Source organism: Protopterus annectens, chromosome 4.part0, assembly GCF_019279795.1.
Source record: "Protopterus annectens isolate FY-2018-M chromosome 4.part0, PAN1.0, whole genome shotgun sequence".
NCBI lineage: Eukaryota > Metazoa > Chordata > Ceratodontiformes > Protopteridae > Protopterus > Protopterus annectens.
Genome location: NC_056733.1, coordinates 1,769,530,468 through 1,769,553,714, shown reverse-complemented (window position 1 = coordinate 1,769,553,714; position 23,247 = coordinate 1,769,530,468). Strand labels below are relative to the sequence as shown.

The window sequence follows — 23,247 nt, the reverse complement described above, 5'->3', positions numbered from 1 at the left end:
TACTTGGCGAAATAAATATGTTAAACAATATCAACCATGTAGATAACGGCAGACACGCCAACACAGCACACCATGAGGTCCCCAGCAGGAAGTTCAACAATGCGTATCCTAAAACAAGTCCCCCTGCACGCGGGAAGTTGTACGGCAAGAAGAAGAACCAAGTACACAAAATAAGCCAGCAACAAGTGAGCCGTGTACCAGTAGTTTATTAAACTACTATGACCACATTAGATGCAAAACAGACCGGTATGGAGATCAGATATTGGATATCTCAAAGAATTTTTGGAGTATCTAAATGACAACAAATGGGGAATTCAGTTCACTATCACTTATGACCAAAAGTCCATTACGTTTCTTGATGTTTTGGTCACTAAAAATGAGGATGATACCCTTAAAACTGAAGTGTATCGTAAATTCCCACAATACAATACTCTACTCCATGCCTCCAGCTTTCATCCAAAACATATAGCCAAAAACATTCCAAAATCACAATTTTTAAGAATTAGACGGAATTGCTCAGACGATGTTACTTTTAAACATCATGCTCGTGATCTACACAATAGATTTATGAACAGAGGTTATAGCTCAGGATATGTCACTATGGCACAGAATCATGCTATGGGTCTGCACAGAGATAATTTATTGATTTATAAAAATAAAAATAAATGTGCATCATCTAATATACTAAGGTTTACTACTACTTTTGGCAGAAATACCAATAAATTTATAAATATCATCAAAGACAATTGGAATATACTTAAAGCTGATAACAAGATTCAGCCATTTATTCCCAATACATGTTCTTTTTCCTTTCGCAAAGGAAAAAAATCTAGCTGGTTATTTTAATCACTATAAACATCATTCTGAATCCAGACTACCTGGGTTGTATCAAACTACTATTTTGGGCGATAGATTGATTGGATGTTTTCCCTGTGGACATTGTGTTAATTGCAAACACCTGTTAAAGTCCAAGGAATTTACAAGTAGAAATAGCAATACAGTTTTTGACATTCGCTTTTTTGCCAACTGTAACACTGATTGGGTAATCTATATGGCTAGTTGCAGTTGCCATGCATTCTACATAGGTCAGACTTCAAGACCTTTTAGATTGCGTATGTCTGAACATCTTAGCGATATTAAATGTCAAAGAAGCACCAATGCATTATATAAACATACCCTTACACATCCAACTGCTCAATTCCATTTTATTATTATAGACAAACTCATTGGTGATCGTACCTATAAATCTGGTTGGCATAAGAAATTAGATGCTAGGGAGAAAAAATGGATTACTAAACTTGAAGCTTTATTTAATCCGGGACTAAATGAATATTTATGATTGTACCTTTACATATTTTCAAGTTTATATTGTTGTTACTGGAAAATATAAATATTCATGAGTTCACTGATTAATATGTAATTTTCAACCAATGATATGTTTTCATCTACTATATAAAGATTTGATCACTGTTGTGCTGTTTGTAATACACTGATGAAGGCCAGTATTTTTGTTGGCCGAAACCGGTCTGTTTTGCATTTAATGTGGTCATAGTAGTTTAATAAACTACTGGTACACGGCTCACTTGTTGCTGGCTTATTTTGTGTACTAGGCATTAGCATCATCATAAATATTCTTTAACAGGGTGATTACAGATTAAGGAACACATAAATAGATAATAATTAAAAAATAAGACCAGAACACCCTGCCAAAGGCTTTCTTGGTAACCAGCAATGGCTGTCATGTTAATTGTGCTTCTCAGATAAGTGCTGTTGTTTTTAACACATTGTCAAGTATCTGTCTATCAGAGGAAATAACAAAGTGATCTATATTCACTACTCTGGCCATCACCTGTGTTAGTGTGTTCGCCAACACAGCCATCATAATTTTGTAATCTCAACTCAAAATTTATATTAGTTGGTTGATAACAGCAAGGCAATTATTAATTGTCCCTTCCCTTCCCACCCCACCCCACCAATATCATAATGCCTCTTTCATGAGGCAGACAGTCACTAAGTATAATCACTATCATTGATAACTGTCAGTAATTGCTCAATTACCCCCCCCCACAATACACTTCAGTTATTTCCTTATAAATCTTCTGATAAGTAAATACCCACCCAGCCCACATATGTGGATCATAACCTTTCTCCTACACTGACACCAAGACCACCTGATTTAACCCTCCTGAGACTGATACAGTTCTAACATCAACCTGTCCATGCCAGGGGGCTTCCTTTTGGAAAGCTGTCTAATCACTTGCTCAAGTTCTTTCAAACCATTTTAGACCATTAAAGTTTCCAAATGCTGTTCTGGCAAACAGGGTCACTTAATATCCTCCACAAAGTCTTCATATTGCAATACAGTTTCTTTTGGTCCTTCTTTGTACTTGTAAAGCTGAACATAATAGTCTTAAATACAAAGTATTTCTTCTGGATTTTCCTATACTTGCCCCCCCATGGGAACTTAAATTGGGTAACCATTTATGTAACTTTACTTGCTGGAACCAGGCAAACTCATGGCATGGGGGAAGTCCCTAAAACATTCTGGAAGATATTCTTTTTAAAATCCTATTCTCTTTGTAGTAATTATCTGTTTTTACTCGGCCCTTCTGAATTTCATCATTGAATCTAAGTAAAGTAATGAAAATTATCTGGCTTCAGTTTGAAGTGGAAACTCAAAGAATGTCAAGGATACAGTTTACATGTTGCTAAAAGGTTTCTGCTTCATCCTGAAGTTCCATCATTTTCACTACTTTATTTTATTTTATTTATTTACATTTGTTGACCGGGCTAGTCTAGCTGGATACATATCCCTTTTCAGTAGAGGCCCGAGGAGAAAAGCTCCAACATGAGTAAATTAATACATTCAAAATATTCTAAAAAAAGACTAGTTTCACATTACAAAATAAGACATGAAAAAAAACAAACAAAAAAAAAAAAAAACAAACTTTACTTTAGAAACTTTACTAAGAAAAAGATCCATTCTCTGAATTTCCAAGCAACATGGAAAACTGCAGACATCTCTAGCTGATGTTACTATGTTAAAATTTCCTGCATTCAGAAATAAACCTTCCTGAAACCTCATTGACAATGAAACAATTAATTAAAATGCTACAAAATCAACAAAGAGGACATGTACAAAAAAGTAATTGTTATAATTCTAACCTGCAGTTTTCCCCTCACAATTTACTTCCCCGATACATCAGCCAAAACATCCTGCACCTTGAAGATAGGCCTTTGGCTACTAAGGTTGTCACACTTCTCTTCCTTATACCTTCTTCGTCTTCTTTCGGCTTTTCCTGATTAGGCGTCGCCACAGCGGATCACCTGTTTCCATTTCTTCCTGTCCTCTGCATTATTATGTTCCCATGTTGATAATAGAGGTCTCTAGGAATAGGACCAAATGTGGGGAAAATTTCCTGATATAGCTCTTCACTTTAACCTCTTAACTGGGCTTCCTATTCTATTTACATTCCAACTTAGTATTATTCTGGGCTTCTCCATACTGTGTCTTTATTTAGTGCCTGTCTCAGATTCCTCTCGTATACCTTGAAATCTAGTCCCCTTAAAACAATCTTCTTACCTGCAGAAATTGTCCCTTTCCCTCTCAGAACCACTTTTCCCATGTCAGCAACAACTATCCCAACAAGGCATCCCAATTGTATTAATACACTAAAAATCACATATGTCTTCCACATCAAAAAGGTCTCACTATTTGTATAATTATACACTCAACCAATCCATATATGTAGTCTAACAAGTTCACGCTATTCATATTTTTTCTTTAAAAAAGCCATGTCATGAAGAGAAAACAGGTGAGTACACCTCTAAAAACATTGTCCAGGCACAAAGGTAACAATAAAAGAGAAAAAAGTAATGAAACTACTTAAAATATTCATTGACATCAAACAATTAATCTATGCAAACACATAATTAGATTTCTTCTGAGGTAAGTGTTTTGTCTTGGATATCTCATTGACTAATGGCTGCTTTGAGCACCTTAATATAAGGGGTTTGTCTCATCTATAGTTACCTCAAAAACCCAATGTAACTACTCAGAACCCATTCCCTTTTCTCACTAACAACTGCAGCAAGTCTTATCAGAAAGAAAAATATTTTACATTGCTCAAGGCACAGGGAAGTTGACCACACTCTCTTTAAAATGCCTATTTTTAGATGTCTGCATTAATTCAGGTTACTCCAAAGGTCCAACCAAGCATCCAGCTCTGTCCATACATATTTCCAGTAAAAGTCAGTTTGAGCAATTGTTACTAATAGACCCACAAAATATCTGTATCATAAAATGATACCTCAGTCCTGTAGTCTGAAAATTTTTCATATAACAAGTCTATAAAAATAAAACATTTCCTGCCAGTGTCTCAATTTCCAAAAGTCTGGCAGTACCCTTTATTTATTTTATTTATTTATTATTTATTAACTAGGAAAGTCTGACTTGGAATGAAGCCAGTTTTCAGCGGAGTCCTGGGGAGAAACGCTCCAGATGCATGTCCCTTTTCTGGGAACTTGTATAATTTTCAACTCAAAATTCCTCACTCACATTGGATTAACTTATGACTTCAATGATCATTGGAAGAGTGCTGCCTTTTCTTTCTGTATTCCATATCTGCATGAACAGTGGTGTGGATTCACTACACTTTTTACGTGTCATTATATACTTTCCCAGTGGGTCTGTACCTCTGTGAATCCTGAAAAAAAGTTTCTACTACTTTTACATTCCCATTTGAATCCCACTTCTTATCTTCCTCCATTGTTTGGCAACTTCCAAGAACATCTTTGCACATTGATTATTGTTATGCTATGACTGTTTAGGCTGGTGAAGGAACAATATCAGCTAACCAGCATTGGAACCAGTATTGGCAGGTGGCATGGAAGGTTAAGGCTGTAAGCTATAGTTCCTGTGGTACAAGGTTTGATTCCCTTAGCTCTTATTTGTCTGCTGTGAAACCTTGAGCAAGACACTTAAGCATACCTTGTTTCTGGGTCACCCCTGAAAAAGATTTTTTGTCCGGTCTGCCTACCTAGTTAACAAATGGGTACTACTATTATTATTATTGTTCAGCTTTCTGTGTAGGCATCCAAGAGCCATTAGACAGCCAAATTAAAGTTTACAGGATATCCACCGTTAGTCACTTATGGGTAAGAAGAAAAAAATATGTTGCTGAAAAGAACTTCTGCTCAAAGTGACACTGAAACATCCATAGTATATTTATTCTGATTAGTTTAAGTTCTAGGAGATAACTAGTATCCTCAGTAATTGGACTGTGTACAGAACTACAGTACCATCACACACAGGTTAAACCACAAAGAGAAAATTAGGATTTTATGTAAGGCTGGGTTAAGAAAGGCATTAAAAGTCCATGGTGAAATTCAGGGATACTTGGAAATGTGAAACTAATGTACTTGTCTTACAGAGTACCACCTGCAAGAGAGATGGTCCTCTTGAATATAAACAGCTCTCTAAGACAGACACAGATGGTTTCTCTTGCAGTTTATTCCTGCAATAATGTAGCTCAGAGCAGCTTAGCTGATAGGGGTGTATGATCTACTCCATGGTGGAAAAATGTATGATTGCAAGCATAACAAGTTTTATGGGGTCTGTCCCTGCACAACCAACTATTCTTGCCATAATTAATCAGTACGTTACCAAGTTGATTGCATGTTCCCATGAATGCCAGAATACTGGTTCTTAATGTTGCATTCATTGCATGCATATCATCACTTACATCTTGAAGAAACTGCTATAAAATTCTTGGAGTGAAAACCCAACATATAAAGTGAAGCTAGTACAAAACCAGACTTTTGTGTTGGTCCTGTTCTTCTAAGTTAATGAAATATAAACATTGCAAACATTCTAGAAACTTTGTAAACATACAGCTTTCTTACCTAGCTTGCAGATGGCGACATTCTTCAGTAAAGTCACAAATTCCATTTACAGTTGCTTTTATACATTCTGCTAAAAAGTACAGTGCGACAGAATCTCCAAGTTCCTGTAGCCCATTCGTTTTAATACAGGAAAGCAGCAAAACTACAATAACTATTATAACTTTCTCTAAAACAGACCAATTCCCACGTGTTTTTGGTATAATATCAGTAGTATGTCCAGTCTGAAATTCATAAGATAAAGGCATCTGAAAGGCAAAAAAAAAAAAAAACGAATAAGAAGAGATTATTGAATTAGCTGACAGCAGTTTCTTGCAGTTCTGCAATGCTGTCATGTTGTTTTAAGCACTATGACTAATTGCTAACTCTGCTTGTAGTGAATACTTTGTCATCACCCAGCAAGCCCCCCTTCTTGTGAAACATTGCCACCTCTAACATCATTAACCTCCATGATAGAGTGACCCTGAACCTTCTAGTACACAGCAGTATAGGAGAGTGAAATATCCTTAAAGTTTATTACCAGTTGGACAGACTGTTTCCATTAATCTAATAAAGTGGAGCTTGACCATATGATTTAGTCATAAGTTTTACTGTGAGGTTGTTTAGACAATGTTAACAACTCAAGATATGATTCAGTGATGTAAGACTGCTGTTATTAAACTGAACCTTTAATGCTTTTTATTCTTAATTTCTGAAATGTTAATGTTCTTATAATACATGAAAGGGTACTACCTTCCTGCATGCAAACTATTTCTTAACCCATGATCAGCCCCCATTTTATTCCTTGCATACCACAATAATTCCCAAAATACAGTGATCACTCTTTACCAAAAAGCTACTGGCTCCTTTTATCAAACCACTAACACCGCAAAGCCTACTGGCATGTGATAATCCTATTCACTTGTGTAGTATTACTGAGTGGGGATATACAATTAAATCCTGGTTCCAAACAAGAAAGCACACCTATTGGGAACATTAATAAAAGTTGTTATGTTTCACTATCCATTACTCAGCTACAAATGTGGAAATGCTGTGCATGGCTGTGCAATTAACAGCAATTAAGCAAAACAAAAAGAAACGAATAACCAATAGACAGCTATGGGAGAGCCAGTGGTATTTAGATACACTCAATGCAGCAGTCATTAACCTTCTCTTACAAGAATAACTACTGCATTTTCCAAGATGGATCCAACACATGGCTAAACAAGCCATTCTTTATGAAAAATGCAGTTTCAGTTTAAATGTTGCAGTAGTTTAAATTTGCTAAATGATGGACTGGAAAGCTGTGAGCCACAAACCTTAATACATAAGCCAGCAGGCTGCCCATAAGTTTATAAAGTTACCTGGGTGTAGGGCAGAGCCCAAGGGACAATTATAGTGTTACCACCTTTTCAGATGCCCAAAATACAATATTATTATGCACGCATATAATTTTGCAGGATAAAATCTACCCTCAACCAATGCAAAGGACTGGACTTCATTTTTTTACAAAAATAACAGTTCACTTTTATAGAATTTGAGATGTTTCTGTTGCTTCTTCTTATTTTAAGGTGTTTCAGATACAAAATAATTGTTTAATGCAGCTATTAAAGGAAACTTAGAAATAAATGTATCTCCTAAAATGTGAAGTTATTTGACATTTTTCTGTGTTTTTTTTTGCAGGACACAGCTGTCCATTTAGGGCCTGACTTGTGTAAGGAGGGACAGGAGATGTTAACTCACAAGAATTAACTAATAAAGCATGGCCTGATTACATATAATTTCATTAACATGGTATTCATCTTCTTGTCACCATCTGAAATAATTTAAAAATATGACTTTATCCCAAGGATTAGCGGTAAAACTACTGGAAGTAAAAAAATAAAGTATAGTTAAAACACATAACAGTGGTAACCAGGAAGCATCTTTGTTCATTTTTCTTTCTGGAACTTTATCAGAGTGCTTAATAAATTAAAACACCCACTATTTTAAGCCAGGGTGTAAATCACACAATGAAAAAGAATTAATGACAGAAAAGAATATGTTTACACATGAAACATGTCTGAAGTACTGCAAAATGTGTGACTTGCCACCGTACTATGTAAATGTGTCACCAAGTCAAATCCTTTGATGAAAGCCAGGTAGAACAGGTCTGGTCTACTGGTACAGCTCTGACAAATTCTTGTGTAACTCAGTCATAAAACTGAATCACGTATGACAGATAACTTCTTCTGGCCATAAACCTATGTAAGTAGTTGACTAGAGATTGTTGTCCTGCACAAAAGCAAGCAGTCCTTCCCTCAGGAGTCTCTCCATGACTTTCCCTACCAATGCCTTTAGGTTAACAGGCCTGTAGTTGATTGGAGTTTTCTGAATCCCCATCATGCAACAGTACTTCACTTCACTGCTGCCTTCTAGTCCTCAGGCACTTCTACACTGGCTAGTGGTCTGCTGAACATCTCTTGTCAAAGTTACCTAGCTAAGTCCTGGGGAACACTAGAGATAGCCCATTTATCCCTATGTAATCCTTCCTTAAGACAGACAGTTCCCTTGGCTTCTTCTGTCTCTATTGTCATGTCTGAACAGTTCTCTCCCAACTCTGGTCTACTTCACCCTGGCACAGCACCCTTCTTTTGTGTTCTTTCAAGGACACCAAAGCAAAGTACTGTAACAACATCTGTTTTTTTCCATTCTTCCAAGATTATCCTTCTTTCAGTCACTAATTTCCATTCCTCCCTTCCTTCTTAATGCATCTTAATATCCCTTTTTCCATCAGTAGTGGAGAGACCACTGCACACATAAAAGTCAGGGCATAAGCAATGCACAGAAATCCACTGCAGCATTGAATAGGAGATTAAGGCATGGATGATGCACTTACTTTGTGAGTCCATGTATGAGGCTCACTAAAAGCAATACACATTGTCTGCAGTACTTTGCGCAAGTTAAGATTAGCAAGTTTAACTGGGTCTGAGTTCGACATGCAGCCTCTTAAAATTCACAATAAATTATTTATTCAGAGTAAAATAACTGTGCAGAACCTATTTGATTATGATACTGGTCTATTAACAATGGGACCAAGTAAAAATCCTTAACAGTGCTATGAGAAAAGATCAATTGGAAGCCAGTGACAAGGAAGAGAAAATCAGTTATCAGTGTATAAAAGTGTAAGGATCCTAACAACTCATTATGGCTCAAGGTGAAAAAAATGAAATGTGTCAAACTGCTAAAACAGCAGTCTAATTTTCACTAACATTTTACATGACTGCGTTTTAGTTATTTCACTGTTACTGATTGCTGCTTTACTTACGAAGCTTTATGATACATAATTACATACATATGACATTAGTATCTGTTTCAGTAAGTGGCATGTAATGGAGGTTCAGGTTATTTAAACCACTTTTGTTATTTTAAGAAACACCCACGCATATACTGTATAGGTTCAGTCTGCATCATACATGATGACAGCAATTTGAAGTAGATGAACTGAATAGCACAGTTCTTTATTCACTTGTAGAGACGCTATTTATATGCTAACAGCTGCTCATTCTCACTCGGATGTCCAGGACTTATTATTTACTACTGTTGCATCAGTCCTATCACAAAACTTTAGCTTGCGTTAACTACCACATACGACTCTAACATTCTTTCTCCTTCCTTCCCCACTGCAGCAGGACAACAGTTTAGCTGCTTTTACTTTCAGTTTTAAGAAAGCATTCTTAGCAATGCATTTACTTTGACCGAATATATACATGAAAAAAATATATTTTATGATTTCTCTGAAAGCATCATACAGTAGAAAACATAAAGTTTTAAATTATTATTATTTCACATCATTAAAGAAGAAATAGTTTAAAAGATACTACTGCTTTAATACCACATTCTGAGCTGTAGAGCTCCCTCCATGACATTCAGTGCCAAATCTTATCATATGATTAACTTCTAGACACTTGTTCTGTAATACACTGCACTTAAGTCCATAATGCACGCAACAGATTATGCTAAAACATCCTCGAAGCATGAATAAAGGTGTACGAACTAATAGATGTGACTTACCTCAAAGTAACACAGCAGTTTTGTTAATTCGAGTGAGCAGCACTTCATGCTGATTTTCACTCTGTTCATGTTCGGCCACTCCCAGCAAAAAAATGACAGCTATTGACTGATGTATTTTGGTTGAACCTTACACAGCTTTCTCTTACACGAATGTGAGCTGATGATGTCACTGTATTACTGAAAGAAAAACATGCAAAGTTGTCAGGTCTAAAAGGTTTAAGCTGCTTGTTTTTATTTTTCTTTTAACATCTAAAGCTTAAATAATGTTACATAAAAGTGAAAATAATAATGATGTTTAGTGTTTAATTTTAACTGGCTGCGGTGGTGCAGTGGTTAGTATTCTTGCCTCAAAGCAAGAGGTTCTCCAGTTCAACTCTTGGCTGGAGCACCTTCCCTACGGTCAAGTGAGTTTTAAAGACATGCAGGTAGATGCATGCGTGTATGTGTATGTGTGTGCCTTGTGAAAAGGTTAGGTGCTGGGCTGGCAACTTGACACTGTAAAAACACCACTGCCAATCAATCTGCGGACTAGTGATCAGCTGCGGTGACCCCTAACAAGGAAAAGCCGAAAGATATTGCTAGTGTTTTATTCTCACTACCCTAATTTTATTTTAGGGTTGCTGAACAAATACAGATGCGTACACATCTTTTTAGTTATTCAATTAAATTTATATTTTCCTTCAAACTCTGCACTTCCTGTGAGCATTTTTAAATGGATAATGACAAATTTATTGAAGTCCACATATGATCCACACAATCAATAAATATGTATAATGGTTAAGGTGTTTACCTTACAGACACAAGGTGCAAGGTTTAAGTCTCACATTGAGTAATTGGCTAGACTTAAAATTGCCCATAAGGGCAGTTAACCTAGTGCTAATCTATGAATCTATGACTTTATTTCATTAATGCTTGTGTGTGTGTGTGTGTGTGTGTGTGTGTGTGTGTGTGTGTGTGTGTGTGTGTGTGTGTGTGTGAGTGTGTGAGTGTGCATGTGTGCGTGTGCGTGTGCGTGTGCGTGTGTGTGTGTGTGTGTGTGTGTGTGTGTGTGTGTGTGTGTGTGCGTGCGTGTGTGCGTGTGTGTGTGTGTGCGTCAGGTTCTTAATTTTTCCATATAAATTGCAATTTTTAAATAAATATTTTTTCTTAAAGTGGCCATGCAGCTGTATAGTTCCTCATTACAATGAAGGAGCTGGATGGGGTCACAAAGACAGGCTTGCAAACGGAACATAGTACAGCAGTTAGCATTGCTTTGTCACGGCGCTTGGTTCCCCAGTGCAGCTCTTGGCTGGGATGCCTTCTCTGCACACTCTGTATATCTTCCCTGTGTCCTGTGCAGCAGATAATGACTTAACAGAAAAACTCAGGGCAATAAAGGGAAGAAATCAAATGCCACAATGGAAGTATCGAACAGAGAAAACTATAAAGCAATTAAGATAAGATGTGTCACTGTTAGAAGATTACAGAAGAGGGAACAGATCAACAAAAATACTGTGCATTTCTTTTATGACATCTATCTTTCTAAGTATCAGAACAGACCAGGATCTATCGTACACTATTGTAAATGATAAACTAAAGACATCAATGCAGGCAGATAAACTTAGAAAATATGCAGATAAATATAAAGGAAAAGTACAAAATAAGCAATGGGAATTGGGAAACAAGGCAAAAGAAATAGAAATACCACCAAAAAAGAAGAAATAGACACATTTTGGACACATATCTATAAAGACCCTGTGGAACATAACAAAGAGATTCCAAAGCCAACTTCATGATACTTGAGTCAGAAGTTACAAACTTCATGACACCCATGCAGACGGAAAAAAAGTTTGACTGCTGAATCCTACACTAAGTCACTGTACGAGCACATCCACTCATGCATGAATCGTGCCATCACAAATAGAACCAAGATGGTCTCCTCCAAAAAAAGGAACCCAATCTGGTGGTCCCCTGCCATAAACAAACTATACAACAGAAGGAAGAAACTGCTGCAGAAAAGAAAAAATGCCAGGATGCAAAAAACCCCCTTACCAGCCTCAGTAAAAAGCTGAGATCCCTCATAAAATCCTCCAAAGCTAGTTACGAAAATAAAATTGCCAATGATTCCAAGGACAACCACAAGGCATTCTATAGTTATGTCAAGAATCTAAATGGCAATGCTCAGATCTGCTCTGAGCTACAACAGAATGGCATTAAACATAGTGATTCCAAGGATATTGCCACTATCCTGGCAGATCGATTCAGTGCCAAATTCACACCCCTCTCACCCCCTAAAGAGCCCATCTCAAAACCAAAAGATTGTCAAATTTCGGTAATCACAGCCACACAGGTAAAAAACGCACTTTCCAAAGCTAAGAATACAGCATCCATGGGACCAGACCACATCCTGGGCTGTGAACTACATGAACTACAAAATAAACTGGCACCTCACCTAAGTGTCATGTTTAATCATAACCTCACCTCAGGCTTCAGGCCCAATGAGTGGCTCACAACTACAGTTATCCCACTCCACAAGGGGGGATCCACCTTGGATCCCAGGAACTATCATCACATCAGTCTGATGAGCCTGATCTGCAAAGCCATTGAATGCATTATCATGGACCTTATAAACAAAGACATTGGCAACCTTCAATCACTTGACCCCACCTAGTTTGGTTTGTAAAGGGACGATCTTGTCTCCTCAACCTAATTGACTTCTTCGAATCAGTCTCCAGAGCCGTGGACAAGGGTAAGGTGGTCCACACAGCCTATCTGGACCCCGCCAAGGCCTTCGACACCACCCCCCACTCTGGAATCATAGATAAACTTACTAAACTGGGCATTAATCCCTATGTCACTTGATGGGTTGCCAACTGACATACTGACAGAACTCACACTGTAAATGTAGCCGAGTCAGAATCCAGCTCCAGACAAGTGGAGTACCTCAGGGTTCAGTTCTGGGACCGCTCTTTTTTGGCATCTACCTCTCTGAGGTACAGGCCAGCACTAAGGGACTCTGGCTAACAAAGTTCACAGATGACTGCAAACTGGGAGCCATTATTGAATCCCCAAATTATGTGGATATTCTACAAAAGGGCCTTACAGAAACAGATGCTTGCTACCAGAGCCATGGGCTCAAGCTCTATGCCAAGAAATGTATAGTTATCCCCTTTGGTAAAAACCATGTACACATGAATTACCACATAAGTGGCAGTACACTAAACACCAAAAGTGTGATAAGGGACTTAGGGACACAGGTGGACAGTGGTCTCACCTTCGATAACCACATAGCCACAACAGTCAGGAAATCCTTCTATGTGGCACACCTCATCACTAAGGGCTTTTCATCTAGAAAAAAGGAGGTCATTGTCCCACTGTACTCATCCCTCATTAGACCCATTATAGACTACAACACCCCGTTTGGTATGTACCTCACAAGACATCTGCAACAACTGGAAAGGCCACAGAAATACCTCACTAAAAGAATCACAGGCCTAAAGCAGATGCCCTATGCTGACCGTCAAAAAAAAACTCCAGCTATACTCTGTTGCATATCACCTACTCAGAGGTGATCACTGCTTAACATACAAGCCCATGTCAAACCCAGTGCTGTTGGACATGCTACACTTAAAGAAATCCCAATCCCTCAGAGACACATGCTCCAGGGATCTAAACCAGGTCAGCACAATGAACAAAACATGCTGGAGAGATAGGTTCCTGACCCAGAGAAACCCCATACTCTGGACTAGACTGCCCATATATGTCAAGCTGAGCGCCTCTTTGGCCCTCTTCAAAAGAAACCTTGACAACTGGATGGGAGATAGGAAATTCATCCTGGGGATCATGTCAGTCACACTGCTAGACAGGGGACCAGGGAAGTAAATATTCTGGGAAGAAATAGCCAGGGAATTGTTATGGCTAGGCTTGTATAGGCCCTAGGGCCGATAGCCTAGTACCCACCTATGAACCTATGCTGAATGGATAGAAGAAGTAAAAGAAACAGTAAGTTTAAATGTACAGGATATGCAATGGGATGAAATAATGGGCAGATAAACTGAAACAACATTAAGAAAAGCTCCTAAATGGAAAATCCTAGGTGCAGATGCAGTACCTAATTTCTGGCTAAAAATATCAACATTTTTATACTAAGATTTAGCCCTGAGTAAGAATTATTTATATGTCCATTCTAAACAGACACCAACCTGGTTAGTAACAGGAAAAACGATACTCATCCTGAAGAGTGAAGTTGCAAGCTATCTAAAAACTATAGACTAGTAACTTGCATTCCAATTATGTATACACTGTATATTGGAATTGATGCCAGCAGAGTTTATAATCATTTAGAAGAAAACTGCATCATGGCAATAGAACAAAAGGGTAATAAAAGAAAGTCATATGAAAAAAGGATCATTTGTTGTTAAATAATGTCATAATGGAGAACTGTAAAAACAGGAAGAATCTATATATGGCATTGTTAGACTACAAAAAAGCATTTGACAGCATCACACATTTGTGAATAAAGGAGTGCTTACAAATGTATAAGACATACACTTCATTGATCAATTATATTGTATGACTGTGAAGCAGTGGAAAACTACTTGGCAGCTAAGCCATGATAAAGGACAAATTATTATTCCAGGGATAAAAATTCAAAGGTGGATATTCTAGGATGACTCTTTTTCACAGTTGCTCTTTAGTCTTTCTCTCAAACCATTAAACTGTCTACTTTAACAGATACAGTCATTATTACAATTTAGCTCCCAGAAAACAACAAATTGGAAAAACTTCTCATCTTCTTTTGTGGATGATTTAAAACTGTATAGCTCATCAGATGAGGAACTGAAAGCACAAATGCAAGTCATCAAAACTTTCTCAAATGATATAAGAATATCATTTGGTTTTCATAAATGTGCAAAAGCAACCTTTAAAGCAGGAACGCTGCAGCACCAAGAAAATATCCGCCTGGGACTGAAATATGACATAAAGGAACTTGAGTAGGAGAGAGTGGGGATTGATGTATGATCGAAAGTAAAACATCAATAAATGTCAACAAAAACTAAAATTAATACTGGAAAGAACCCTGACATCTAGGAACAAAGTCCAATCCCACTTCGCTCTTCCTTTCTTAACTTAGACTTTTGGGGTGAGTGACTGTCCCCAAAAGGTATTGGATCAGTTGGATGGGAAAACAAGAAAAATGCTTCATGCTCATCAAATGATTTATAAAAATCAGTGTATACTGAGCTTATATATTGCCCATTCTGAAGGAGGTATGGACCTCCTCAAAATTGATTAAATGTATAGATCTGCAATTGTAGGATTGCATACATATTTGCTGACCTCACAAGATCCAAACATACTGAAAGTTATAAAACGTGGAGAACGAATCGATGATAACTTCCCTGCTTAGTTTAGCAGAAATATATCATGGAAATCAAACTAAAAAGTAGACATAAATCAGGCAGCAACTGAATGTGCCAAAAAAACAAAAGAAAAGAAAGAATATAAGGGGATGGATCAGATGAGAAGGCAAGAAATGTGGAAAAGGCATAAATATAGTTGCAAGAACAGAAAACTCCTGGAAAAACCTGTCAATCAGGATCTGAAATGGGAACGGTTAAGGACAGGTGAATTTAAACCAAAAGATGTTAGGTTAATATTGTTAGCCCAGGATATTGGACTAAGTACATGTTGGGTTACAAAGTTCATTGAACATGTGGGAGAAACCAATGAATGCATGTTTTGTAAAACAGAACTGGAAACAGTCGCACATCTTGTTGCTGCATGTGATTCACTAATAGCAGACGGCCTGTTTACTGAAAGGCATAATAATGTGGCAAATGTCTCACTGATAGAACCCACCTGATCAAAATAGGGGAAGCTACCTCAAGCAGTAGACTCATAATGAGTGGGTTACCCCAGAGATCGGTCTTGGGGCCTCTATTATTCGGATATACTTCTCTGAGGTGCAGGCCAAAACCAGTGGGCTATGGCTGACCAGGTTTGCAGATGACTGCAAGCTGGGCGTGGTCATCAATTCCCCAAGTGATGTGGACGTCCTCCAAGAGAGTTTCACCCAAACAAATTACTGGTGCCAGAAATATGGCCTCAAGCTGAATGCCAAAAAATGCATCATTATCCCCTTTGGGGAGAGTGACGTCCCCACAAATTATCACATTAATAACAATGTCCTTGGCACACAATCAGTCGTGAGAGATTTGGGCACCCAGGTTGATAGCAACCTGATTTTTGACCACCATGTTGCTTCCGTTGTATAGAAAGCTTTCGATATGGCCCACCTCATATGTAAGGGTATCGCATCCAGGGATAAGGAGGTCATAACATCCCTGTATTCTTCCCTTATAAGGCCAATTATTGAGTACAACTCCCCCTTTGGGATGTACCTCACAAAGCACATGCAGCAGCTGGAGAGACCACAGAGGTTCCTCACCAGGAGAATCCAGAGCCTCAAACATCTACCCTACACAGATAGGCTAAAAGCCCTGTCCCTCTATTTAGTTTCATGCAGACTCCTCAGAGGTGATATCTTTCTGGCATACAAAGCAATCTCAGACCCTGCCTTGATGGGACTGCTGCATATCTGCAAGTAAATCTCCACTCGAGTAACATGCACGTGCGACCTCAACCTGGTCTGTGACATCAATAGGACTTGATTGCAGGACAGATTTGTGTCCCAGGGACTCCTCCATCTATGGAATAGACTCCCTCTCCATGTCAAGCAGAGTACCTCATTATCCCTTTTTAAGCGCAACCTGGATAACTGGATGGGGAACAGAAAATACACCCCTGAGATTCATCCTGTGTCCCTGCTGGACAGGGGCTTCAGGTCCTAACTTGTTTAAACATGGGCTAAACTCTTGGCTAGGCTCATAAGGGCCTCAGGGCCAATAGCCTAGTAACTTCCTATGATCTTATGATTCTGTGATCCTAAGACTGTTGCAGTGAGGATTATGTAAACAGTATAATATTGAAGTAGTTGAGAAGCATTGGAAACATGAGCCACTAAGCATTATAGAGAATGATGAAGTTTATATCACATGGGATCACCTATTACCAACAGTTCAAAAAATAGATGCAATAAAAACAGATACCATAGTCCATGAAAAGAAAACAAAAGTAGCACCGGTCATTAAAATTGCTACACTCTGTGATTACAGTGTCTTACATACAGAGAGACACAAAGCCATAAAATACCAGGATTTGCAGGCAGAAATGAGGGCAATGTGGAATAAGTACACCTGGACAGTTCCAATAGAAGTAGAAGCAATAGGCCTCATAAAAAACAATTTGCAGTCATATATAGATATGCAGCTGGTACATGTAACTCTATATGAATTGCAGGAGGAGTCCGTTCTAGGCACATTGCAGGTGCTGCGAAGAGCATTTTTGGCTAACATCAAAGATTGAAACAATAGCAATTTCATGAACTTTAATCATACTTTGACTTAGGAATAGGGTCCATTCCCATCATGGTAGTAGAAACCCAATAGATTTGGAGAAATTATACCAAAATAAGATGTAGAAAACTTTGCAGATGACAAGTTGAGGATTACTGAAAAGACAACAATCATGGAAAAGAACTTTAAGGTACTACAGCCATGCCTTAAAAGGTTTTACTAGAGACAGTATATTTCTTGACTGGAGTCAGCAATCCAGCACATTTAATGGATAAATAAATGGTATGTTATGTACAAAGAAAGCAATAGAATATAGTGTAGATGAAGGAAAAGTCGCAGTATTGTAACTGTGCAAGAAGTAACACTATTACAGTTTGGGTCGAACACATTCTTGGAAAATCATAAATCATAAAGAACCATTATGTCCATGTTAATGGGTAAAAAGGCCCTATATCTGCAATACAGAAATTTACAATTAAGAGAAAGCACAACCACAATGTCGAAAGATTTCAGCATCAGCTAATTTGCATGTATCTGAATTTCCATTAAATACCACTGGTGCAGATCATCACTTGTTGCATCAGTTAACAATGGCAGCAGCTGCATTGTGTTGGCACAAGCACAAACCCCTCATTCACCCTTCCACACACAATACACACATTCAAACACGCACATAAACACATCACATGTCCCATACCTGTCTGTGTTATCAGAAGGTCCTGATGTCACCCTTTTTCTGCCCTCATAAATCATGGATGAATTTAGTCAGCCACTAATGCCAGACATTAGTTTCACACTTCATATGTTTCAGATAATCCATGGTGGGGCAATAGCTGTTAGACTAGCAGCTTTTTGAGTTCTTAATAGACAAATGCAGCAGGCATCCCTGATTTTGTCTGTTTTTCACTATGAGGTTGGGAGGTATTCCTGCTGTTCCCTGTCCCTCCCCCCTCATATATCACAAACATTTACAGGCATAGATTAATACCCAAGAGCCTTCATATATATATGCAAAAAGATAATGTTGCACAAACATGTCCGAGCACAGTGTGTTGTTGCAGAGGTTTACTGTGGCAAGGATGCAGGGTCTGACTTTCTTTTTTTTGACTACTCAGTAGTATTCCTGGTGTTTAGTGGATCCCCACACCATGTTTTATTTATTTTTTCTTTTAATTAAGTGTCATTATGGCACACTATATACACCATCCCTGCTGTCTAGTGTTTCCCCCATCCCCATTATATGTAAGTGCTGTTACTGCTGGAGAGGTTATTCCTGGTGCCTAGTTTCCCCCGATTAATGCACTTCAAATATTCCCTGGTGGCTAGTGTTCTCCCCGACCCAAGTAGGTAAAGTGTTCCCTGGTAGCTAGTGTTCTCCCTGACCCACATAGGTAAAGTATTCCCTGGTGGCTATTGTTCCCCTGATGCAATGTTGAAGGCTTTGCTTGGTAGTTTGGGTGTGTGTGCAGGTATGACAGCCACTTCAACCCACCCACCACCACCTGCACACACATTCACACAGTCATTCCCCACAAACTCACACACACACAAACAGCCCCCTCCTCAACCAATTGCACTCAAAGGCACACACATCCATTCACCCATAAACATATCCCTACCTAACTTACCCCCCTCAATAATCCCCCCTATTGCTACCTTCCAGACAGGCACACACACACACATACATGCAGCCCATCATATGCACTCACACACAGAAACACACACACAACCCTAACATTACCTGACCACTAAACTCACCATCACTTACCTCTGCCATGATACAGTACCAGGAGTATCCATGCTAATCTAAACAGCTTATCAATATTCTGAATTACTTGGCTGTGAAAATGCTTTACTTCAGGCAGTTTAGAGGGGAGAGTCCATGGCTGACTAGCATATGCCTCACCCCTGGACTGCCTCATTAGCATGTAGCACAGCTGCAGAGACAGCCCGCCATGGTGCTATATGTTGTCATGTTGCAACACCATGGTAGGGCTGTCTCTGAATCAAAAATGTTTTTTCTTGTGTATACCTTGCGGTAACCTTTCTGAATTCAACTCGTTATATTGTAAAACAGTAGTACTGAATGCAATTTGGCTATAGTTAGCCATTTTAAGAATATAATTGAATGAGTTATTTATTTAGGGTAATGTTATAGCGAGTATTTAAATGGTGGATATAGTATAGTTTAGTAAATAGTCAAGTATCTTGTCTTATTCCAATAAGGTCATAACAAAGTACTAATGCAATGAGGAACTATGCTTGTTGGGTGGGGAAATATTTCGTGAAATGGCTTAAGCTACAATTCCATACAGTCTGTGAAGTAACTTTAGATATAGGCAAATCTGCACAGAGCTGCCCACCAGTCAGTGGCAGTTAGTGCCTTCTATAATAGCAAATGTATAGACAGTAAAATTTCCCGTTAAAGTTAGGATTAGGCACTGTGCAGAAATAAGCTTAGAGCAGCTAGCTTGCACATTGTACAGCATTACCATATCCTAACATTATATAACATCTTGCCTTTAACTCCAGAAACTATCCTATGAAATCCCTGTTAAAGCACAGTCCTTAATCCTAAACATCTCTCCCTATTTCAGGACCAGGCAACATGGATTTGCAATTTGCAAATGTTTCTGTGGCCAGCTTGGTAGATTTGGCCATCCTAAGGCAATGTAGAAATTGTCTCATGTTCTAAGACAACCACTTAATCATTAAAGAAAATAACACAGTATGTGAAAGATGTAAATACACAGCTTCAATGGAGGCAAACATCTCACATAAAAATGAGGTTGTCAAGAATACTTACACTACATTCCTCAAACACACCACTCACCACACGCACACAGATTGTCTTATGCTGAGGCACTTAAAAGAAAGATTCCCAAATCTCAAAAACCTCCAGAGTTACCTTATGGCAGCACCGCTCCTCAGCACTCACTAACGCACTCACCAAAAGCAACATCAAACATCTCACACAAACCTATACACAATGATCCCCAAAAGAAAATCTCATAAGTCAAGGATATACTTTAACTAATACTGGGGACTCCATTGTGTGACACACAGATGCTCCACTCACCAGGTTAAACAAAGAGAAGGTAAGTTAGTTGCCTGTCTAGAACCAGTATCTGCAATATCACGCATGCACTCAAGTTACTTCACACCAGGTACCAATATGATTCTGTCATAGTCCATGTGGGTGTAAATTACCTGATTCATACTTCAATGGACTATATTAAAAGAGATATAATGGATCTCTCAGAATATACAGCAGAGATAGGTATGAGCCTTGTAATGAGCAGTATTCTACCTTCAAGAAGGATAATGCCATAGTATGAACATAAAGTTATTGATTTCAATAATTGGGTTCATTTCTGGCGAGACTCCATGAGGATGCAATATCTGTCAACATGAGAGGATGTGGTCAAAAGGTCATACTGCTTTGCCAAGAATGGGCTGCACCTGTCCCCCATAGACTTTCTGATATTGGCTAAAACTTTATCAGTCCCCTTAGAGCCTTTTTAGTCACTGCCAAAAAGACAAAACTACTAACGCAGTGAAAAAGTCTACAAGCATCTTTAAGGTGTTACTGCTAAGTGCTATGAGCCTAAATAAAAAACTCCACATCCTTCAAGCCCTCCTCACTCTGGAAAATGTAGACATATGTGCCATGACCAAGACTTGGTTTAAAGCCATAGAAAGTACTTAGACCAACAACAGCACAGACTGGGGCCAATGGTGAAGGTGCTTTGATCTACATTAACAACAAACATATCTCCATGTTGGTTAAACAGGATGATACCATGGAGCTCATCCATGTGCAAGTCACCATACATAAGGTCCTTTGTCATATCATGCTAGCCACCAATCACCATCTATGCTCCTACTCTTACCTAAATGTACTGGAGGTGCTTCCATCCAACCAACTAAGCACCATATTCATGGGTGACTTTAACTTCCCCTCTATAGATTGAGAAATGTTCACTGACTCAAACTCACGGGCATAATGCTTCCCGAACTTTATTAACGCATGCACCCTGGAACGGATAGTGCATACTCCAACCAGAGGATCAAACATACTGGATCTGGTAATCACTAACATGGGAGAGCGTTACCCCTCCCTATGTCACATCCTCACTAGTGAGGTTGGATCACAAAGCTGTCTCATTTGAAGTAAAAATCAACCTGGAAAATCCACCTAAACCAGTTAACAGGAACAATTCAATGGCAAACTACATCCTATTAAGTGACAATTTGTCAAAATCTAAGGGCTTCCTCTATCCCTGAGACCACCTATGAAGAATTATTCACAGAGTCCCTATATAAACACGTGATTGGCTGCATAGATGCTGCCTCACCTACCAGAAATAGATCCAAAACAAACATTAAAGCTAAACCCCACTGGTGGAATCCTCATGTAAACAAGGCTATATAATAAAAGAAAAAACTTATGGCCAAAATCAGGACGAGCACCTCCCTTAAAGGCAAGTGCTCTTATACAACCAAAACAAAAACATAGAGGTATAATTCAATCCAACAAGGCCAACTGGGAGGTCAGGATAGCTTTGCAGGCTACAGACAACCACAAGGGCTTCTTCAGCTATGTTCAAAACCTTAGAGGTAATGCACAGCAGTGTGCTGAACTGGTGGTGAATGGTACCACCTTCACTGATCAGGGTGACATAGCAAATCTACTTGTTGATAAATTCGGATCAAATTTCACCCCTACTGCTCCCAGTTTCACCATGTGAAATCTCCTTCAACATATTTCTCCCAGCTATCAGCAGGGACGAGATGATGGCAGCACTTGCTAAATCCAAGAACACAGTCTCCATGGGTTCTAACAACATCCCCAATTGCCTCCTGAACAGTCTAAAGCATGACCTATCAGGACCACTTGAGGCATTCTTCATCTACAGCCTTGAAACAGGATACATTCCAAGTGAAAGGAGGACTGCAATAGTCATTCCCCTCCACAAGGGCAGACCATCAACCACCCCAGGGAACAAGCCTAACAATTCTAATATGCAAAGCCATGGAACGAATTATCATGGAAATGATAAACAAGGACACTGGCAACCTAAAGACACTGGACCTTTAATGATTTGGCTTTGTTAAGGGAAGGTCATGCCTGTTTAACCTAGCAGACTTCTTTGAGCGGGTCACCAAGGCAATGGATGAGGGTAAAACAGTGCATACAGAATATCTTGACCTGGCTAAGGCATTCGATACAATACCCTGCTCAGGCATTGTTGACAAGCTGTCTGAGCTAGGAGTAAATCATTAACTAACTTGCTAAGTTGCTGACTGGCTCATAGACAGGAGTCACAGGACATAAGAAGTTAGGAGCAGTGAGACCACCTCCACCAAGAGACTGGCCACCAGAAGAGTACTCCGGGGCTCTGTGCTGGGCCCACTCCTGTCTGGCATCTACTTCTCAGAAGTCAAGGCTAACATTCAAGACCTCTGGCTCACCAAATTCACAGATGACTGTAAATTGTGAGCTATCATAGACTCCTGCAAGACACAAACTTCTTGCAGGTGGGTTTAACACAGACAAATGGCTGTTTTCAAAGCCATGGCTTGAAACTCAGTGCTAAAATTCACATTATAATGCCCTTTGAAAAACTGTTAACCCAAGTTAATTACACCATTGATAATATACCCCTAAGACTCAACCTCGTAGTAAGAGATCTGGGAATATATGTAGACAGCAATCTGGCCTTTGACCAAGACATAGCTACGATAATAAGAAAATCATTCTATATCGCCAAACTTATAGACAAAGGTATGGCATCTAGGACCAAGGAAGTTATAGTACCACTCTATTTGGCCCTTATCAAACCTATCATTGAGTACAATGCCCCCTTTGGCATGTATCTAACCAGACACTTGCAACAGTTGAAAACCACAAAGG

General features: G+C 38.8%; 1 protein-coding gene across 1 annotated transcript in view; it reads right to left on the bottom strand.

Moving 5' to 3' along the window:
- The window catches only part of LOC122800488 (stimulator of interferon genes protein-like), a 132,665-nt gene extending 122,662 nt beyond the window's left edge, over positions 1 to 10,003 (bottom strand). Inside the window, exons 1-2 of the mRNA XM_044069928.1 lie at positions 9,934 to 10,003; positions 5,905 to 6,149 (exon numbers count right to left, since the gene is read on the bottom strand). Coding sequence (XP_043925863.1) covers positions 5,905 to 6,149; positions 9,934 to 10,002 — 314 coding nt within the window. The 5' untranslated portion in view covers position 10,003. The remainder of the gene's footprint in view (positions 1 to 5,904; positions 6,150 to 9,933) is intronic.
- Between the last annotated feature and the right edge of the window lie 13,244 nt (positions 10,004 to 23,247).